At 40.2% G+C, this 6828-nt stretch overlaps 1 protein-coding gene across 3 annotated transcripts in view; it reads left to right on the plus strand.

The window, feature by feature from the left end:
• LOC143282009 (uncharacterized) overlaps positions 1-6828 on the plus strand; it is a 74347-nt gene that overhangs the window by 27930 nt on the left and 39589 nt on the right. For all 3 annotated transcript variants that reach the window (XM_076587402.1, XM_076587405.1, XM_076587404.1), the window contains exons 10-11: positions 5746-5883; positions 6656-6748. In XM_076587402.1, coding sequence (XP_076443517.1) covers positions 5746-5883; positions 6656-6748 — 231 coding nt within the window. The remainder of the gene's footprint in view (positions 1-5745; positions 5884-6655; positions 6749-6828) is intronic.

The raw sequence follows: 6828 nt of genomic DNA on the forward strand, positions 1-6828 counted from the left end.
AAACATACAAAACAGCCGGAATTCTTCCCTTAAATGAACATCGTGAGTTAGCAACAGCAAAATTCGCTGTGAGGTACACTTCAATGACAAAAAATTTCATTGCTGATGAACTGACAGTAAGATCAGACATTGATTTTCCTAAAAGAGCTAAAGCCATCTCATCACAAGAAACAGTTGCAACTTACATTTCAAATCTGTTAAAAGAATCTGAAGTTAACATGAAAGAGTTAGCTGCAAAACCACATCATTCTCCTGTTCCTTTTTGGGAAATGTTGAAAGCGGATTTTGATATAATAATAATAATAATAATAATGGTATTTATATAGCGCTGGATCTTGTGCAGAGACAAATCAAAGCGCTTTCGCACGAGTCATTCACACGCATGCATAACTCTAATACTGCAGAAACTAAAGACAAGGAAGGGCAGGCAAGGGAGGCTATTTTGGGAAGAGGTGGGTTTTAAGGCCAGACTTGAAAGAGCTGAGTGTGGAGACTTGACGAAGCGAAAAAGGAAGTTCATTCCAATCGCAAGGTCCAGAAACAGAGAAAGAACGGCGGCCAATAGTCGAGTGTTTGAATCTGGGTATGCGTAAACAGAGTGGATCCGAGGCCGATCGTAGTGAGCGAGATGGAGTGTAGAGGTGAAGGCAGCCGCAGAGATAGGAAGGGGCAGTTTTGTGAATGCATCTATAACATAGAGTGCTGATCTTGTACTTTATTCGGTATGAGACAGGGAGCCAGTGGAGATGTTGCAAAAGAGGAGTGATGTGCTCAGATCTTTTCTGTCTGAGGACGAGTCGGGCAGCAGAGTTTTGTATGCGCTGAAGGGGCTGAATGGATGAAGCAGGCAGACCAGACAATAAAGAGTTACAGTAGTCAAGGCGAGAGAGAATGAGAGAAACGACAAGTCTAGATGTTGCGTCAGTGGATAGATATTTCTGGACGGCACTGATGCGTCGCAGTTGACAGTAGCAAGACTGACATGTCTGACTGATAAATTTTTGCATGGACAGTGTATTGTCAAGGACAACACCGAGGTTCCTGACTGACGTGGAAAGAGGGATGGATGTACTGCCAAGTTTGATTGTGTCAATTGTGATGGAAGACAGTTTTTGTTTAGTTCCTATGATCATTGCTTCAGTTTTGTCCGCGTTCAATTGTAACTTATTTCGAGTCATCCAGTTTTTAATGTCCAGGAAGCAGTTGGATATCACTTATTCTGAAACAAAAAAGGAAGAAAACATCAATATCACGACAAGTACTGCCAGAATTCATATAACAGAAAAATATCAGAATCATCTCCATGTATTTACAGATGGATCTGTTCTTGATGACAAAAACGCTGGTGCGGCTTTCTATATTCCTGCCTTTAAAGTTGAAAAATCTTACTTTATTGGAAAACACCTTTCCATATTCACAGCTGAGCTAATTGCTATTATACAAGCTCTGAACTACTTAGTGAGCCATCAAATAGTTTTCTCGAAAATAGCATTCTTTGTTGATTCCAAATCAGTACTTTATGCTCTAGAACTATTCAGCCTTGAAACAAGACCTGACTTAGTTATTGAGGCAAATCATTTGGTACATTGTTTAAGGATTAAAGGGACTGAGGTCAGTTTTTGTTGGGTGCCTTCTCATGTGGGCATTCTTGGCAATGAAACTGTTGATAAAGCAGCTAAAAGAGGAGCGCAAGATTCAGAAAAATCGACAAAAATACATGTCCGTCTCTCCGTAAAAGAGGCATACACTTTGTTAGGAAAATCAGCATGGGGTCGATTTCATAACCGATGGAAGTTAAAGTTTTTAAACCATAAAGGAACATTATTCCCCGAGAATATTATTAAAGAAAAGATACCGAATCCATCAGCTTGCTATACAAGATTAATAACCTCTACTTTCTTCCGTATAAAACTTGATGCGCTGAAGATAAAGTATAGTAAAAATGTTACATTGTGGTAAGCAGTTCAGCTTGCATCATTGTTTGTTTCACTGCCAGCAGTTACGTACCTTCTTGCCCAAGTATTTCAAAGAGAATAATAATTCTGCAGATGATTTTTGTAAAGTTATTTCTGACGAGGTTCTTATGGTCGAACTTTCACAGGCATTAGTTCATAGCCCTATTTCTACATTCCTTTAATGCACTTCAGAATTGTGTTAATGGTTTCTGATTATTATAATTATTATTATTGAATTGTTACTGTTAAATGTAATAGCATGTTAGTTATACCCCATGCCCCCACCCCACCCCACCCCACCCCACCCCACCCCTTTAAATTTTTTTATTTTTTTTTATTTTTAACGTCTAATATCACTGATAGTGAAAAGATGCTAAACAAAAGAACGAACACAAACACAGAAAGAAACACACACACACACACACACACACACACACACACACACACACACACACAACCCCTTCCACATCGCCATCCCCCACCCCACCCACAACTCACCATCCACCCCACCCCCCTCTGGGCACACACACACACTCTCTCTCTCTCTCTCTCTCTCTCGCTCAATCATTCGTACCAAGGAAAGCATTCTGACAGACAGACACTGAAACACAGGTGAAAAACAAAGAAAAAAATCTCTGACAATATTTGATGCATAATAGCTATAAATAATCAGCTGTTGACTTAATTATTTGGTAGAGAAATGTTTTCTGTTAACCGGAAAAAGAATTCTAATTCACCAATTTTAAAACTTGTAATTCTGTTCAAACTTCTTTGAGAATATATACTTAGAAATTATATCTGATCATCTGATTTACCACATTTTAGCACTTTTCTTTTTTTTAGATGTAGTTGGAACAATACATTTTCTCATTCTAAGAACTAGGAACTAAACAAAAACTGTCTTCCATCACAATTGACACAATCAAACTTGGTAGTACATCCATCCATCTTTCCAGGTCAGTCAGGAACCTCGGTGTTGTCCTTGACAACACACTGTCCATGCAAAAATTTATCAGACATGTCAATCCTGCTACTGTCAACTGCGGCACATCAGTTCCATCTGGAAATATCTGTCCACTGATGCAACATCTAGACTTGTCGTTTCTCTCATTCTCTCTCGCCTTGACAACTGTAACTCTCTTTGTCTGGTTTGCCTGCTTCATCCATTCAGTCCCTTCATTGCATACAAAACTCTGCTGCCCGACTCGTCCTCGGAAAGAAAAGATTTGAGCACATCACTCCTCTTTTGCAACATCTCCACTGGCTCCCGGTCTCACACAGAATAAAGTACAAGATCAGCACTCTATGTTATAAATGCATTCACAAATCTGCCCCTTCCTATCTCTGTGGCTGCCTTCACCTCTACACTCCATCTCGCTCTCTACGATCAGCTTCGGATCCACTCTTTTTGTTGTTGTTTTTTTTGTTGTTGTTCACCCCCCCCCCCCCCCACCCCTCCCCCAGTTTTAGAGTTATGCATGTGTTTGAATGACTGGTGCAAAAGCGTTTTGATTTGTCTCTGCACAAGATTCAGCGCTATATGAGTGTAAAAAGGTGGGGGTAGGGGTAGAAGAGAAGGAAGGGGTAGGACAACAGGCAGAGGATAGGTGCACAATCCGCTCTCTCCTCGCACCACAGCAGGGTCTTTTAGTAAGATGAAATGAGGTGTTTATTTCTCTAACTTAACTGCACTTAGCAGCACGTCCTAACTTAGCAGTTAGCAGTTAGCAGCACACCTGGAACACATACAAAAAACCAAAACCCAGGTCAAAACAATACCAAAACTTATGCAAAACATTATTGCCATGAAAGGCTAGAATAACATGAAAACATCAATTTGTCATCGGACCGATTCAAACAGACACACAAAATATAACATTTCACCATGTACCCAGATGTATACACTCTCCTCAAAGAGATCCGTGTAGAATACGGAAGCTCCATTTACTTTAACTTATCCTCAACCAACAGTCAGTGACATAAAAATATTCTACCAAATATATGACTAATACAAACTGTGCACCAAACAGGTCAGTGACTAAAATACAAACTCTCTGTATTCATAACCACAGTTAAACCACCGTACAATAATAACTATTTACAAAGTACCGAACATATCTTCCCTTTGTCTCTACAAAGCATCTCACTGGTAATCATAGTACCAAGTAAATTCTCTCTGGTAAATATTTAGCAACCTGTGTGCACCAACATAGGACTGACTCTGAGTGGTCTCAAATCTTTTAAACACATTACAATTATGTGTTGTCCCACTGGCATTTAACACATGACTACAGCACATGGGAATCACAACTACCAACTAGTCAAACATGTCTCCCGTAACAGTTTGCTGTATCACCCTGGTGCACACACACACACACACACACACACACACACACACACACACATGGAATATCCTCCACACACAGTTAGCCAGTATATTTGTTTGCCTCAGATATAACCGTCACCACCTAACATACAAACAGGTAGGTAATATCTCTCTTAACTCCATGAGTAGCTTAACAAAACATTCTATTCTACACACAGATAATACACACAATTATCATCTTTATAGCTTCTCATAACACAATGCTTACATTGAACCGACGTGTCACTGAACATTATCATTTATGCGAGCCAAGATACACCAATTAAACCCAAACATGATATCAAAACATCATACCATAATACCTATAGCAAAATAGTATGGCAGGGGATGGGGGGGGGGTATTCAAAGACTCAAACCAGTTCTTCGATTTAGCAAAGTATTGGCTACATTTTATACCTTAACCACTTTTCTTTCACTCAACAAGTCAAAGACATACTGGCTGTACTCTGACACAACTCATGGTTTCTGAATCAAACACATGTTTGTTACACTTATAATTATGTGCAATACCACATCAGCTCAATGGGTCTCTCATTGTTTATGTGACAAACATCACAGTTCACTTCGTGTTCTTGTGACAGAACACAATCCCACTGGGGCAGTGTATTAGTCACAGAACCCAGTACTTGAAATCAAACATCCAACCAAGTCCGAAAAATAGATCCTAGTTCACTACTTACAGCCCTCCTGGTCAACAGATGTCTTTCTCAGTGGAGCCTCAGTCTCTCAGTCTGGCTCCCTAGTTTGCTAACAGCAGGGAAAAGGCTGCAGCCATGTGAGCTTGCTGTTTATATTCATTCTTTCCCAACTGGTACAACCCAATGGACCAATGGTCCCAACACTCCAGTCTGTGTCTGCTATTTAGAGACACATCACCCGATTGGTTGTAAACACGCCATGTGTATAAAATGTTGCAAACAGACAACTCTGGTTGATCAGAAGAGGATGACCTGATAGCCAGGATGCCACACACACACTGTCCTAATCCTTAAAACACTTCAGCAGGGAAAGGGTGGGGGGAGGGGAGTGGGGGAGGAGGGAGGAGTGTCTGAGAGGCAAATCGTTCTGGCTATGTTTGATTGTGAGGTACCTGCAGGTGGCTTAACAACAGAGCAGGCATGTGGGCTTAGCTGAGGAGGAGAGGGCTGGGAGAGAGGGGGCAGAGGGGGTGGGGGGGGGGGTGGAGAGGGAAGGGACTTCCTATGACCAACAATCTCATGGGGGAGGAGTGGGGATGGGGGGAGAGTAGGGGGGAGGTGGTAAACAAGGGGTAGTGTATTGTGGCTTGGGGTTGCCATAACCCAACCATAACCTGACACTATAACATAAATATAATAATTATTCTGAACATTTTGCAGTCTTTTTGAAGACTGTGAGGTATCTGTTTCTGTTCTTCTTCCACAGGGGATATGGAAGAAAGGCAGGCACTTCAGGCGCAGCGCCAGCAGGACTTTGAACAGATAACGCAGCAATTTGAACAGACAAAGCAGCATCTTGAACAGAGGATTCAGCATCTTGAACAGAACATTCAACAGCTCCGTGGTTTGTAACACAGGGCTTTCATTTCTCTAAACAGCATGCTCTGGATAAACTTAACATGAAGCAGAAACTGTTGAGTTTGATTTCTGTGAATCTCATATGTAGGTGTTTTCAGTGTGAAACAAAAGCTCTGTTTAATTTCATTTCTGTAATTTCAATAGATAGAACTAATGACCCTGAGTTTCTGGTTGGGCTTTTATGCAAACATGATTTGATCTGTGTTGCTACATGGACCATAAAACAAAAGCAGTTTTTGATATTAGAATTTGGTATTCAAGATGCCAGTATCTGCCTGATTTGGTATGTGTGTATGTGTGTTTTATGTGTGCAAAGTGTGTGTGTATGTGCGTGTGTGTGTGTATGTGTGTGTGTGTGAAATTAAAGTGTGATCATGAATTTGAAACAAGAGAAAAAGGTAAGACTAGTGTGAATCAAAGATAAATGTTTGGAATAAATAGAAACACTATGAAAGAGCATGATTAAGTGGGCTTTGTGAAATGGGAAATTATTTATCTAACAAGAGAAACAACTCAGAATGAATGTAAAAAGTATTAAAAAACAAACAAAAACAAATATATATATATATATAGATAGATAGATAGATAAATTAAATGTAGATGACGCACGAAGTTAAACTTCATTAATTTGCTGTCAGTTTTTTTTTTCTTTTCGCAGGACCTGTAATAGATTGATGTATTTGCATAGTGTGTTGCCCCCCAGGCAGCTATTATAGCAGAACATATGTTGTTGTTGTTGTTGTGTGTGTCATGAACAGGCTCAAACGAAGAACTGACATCTCAACTGATGGAGAAACAGAAGCACATTCATGGTCTCATGGAGCTCATATCAAACAGGACTGTAGAGAAAGGTTGGTTTCTTTTAAGACTGTGCACGTGTTCTTTATTTTGTTTTCCTTTTATTCATCAGTGTGTGTGTGTGTGTGTGTGT

This window comes from Babylonia areolata, chromosome 5 (assembly GCF_041734735.1).
Source record: "Babylonia areolata isolate BAREFJ2019XMU chromosome 5, ASM4173473v1, whole genome shotgun sequence".
In the NCBI taxonomy this organism is placed as follows: domain Eukaryota; kingdom Metazoa; phylum Mollusca; class Gastropoda; order Neogastropoda; family Buccinidae; genus Babylonia; species Babylonia areolata.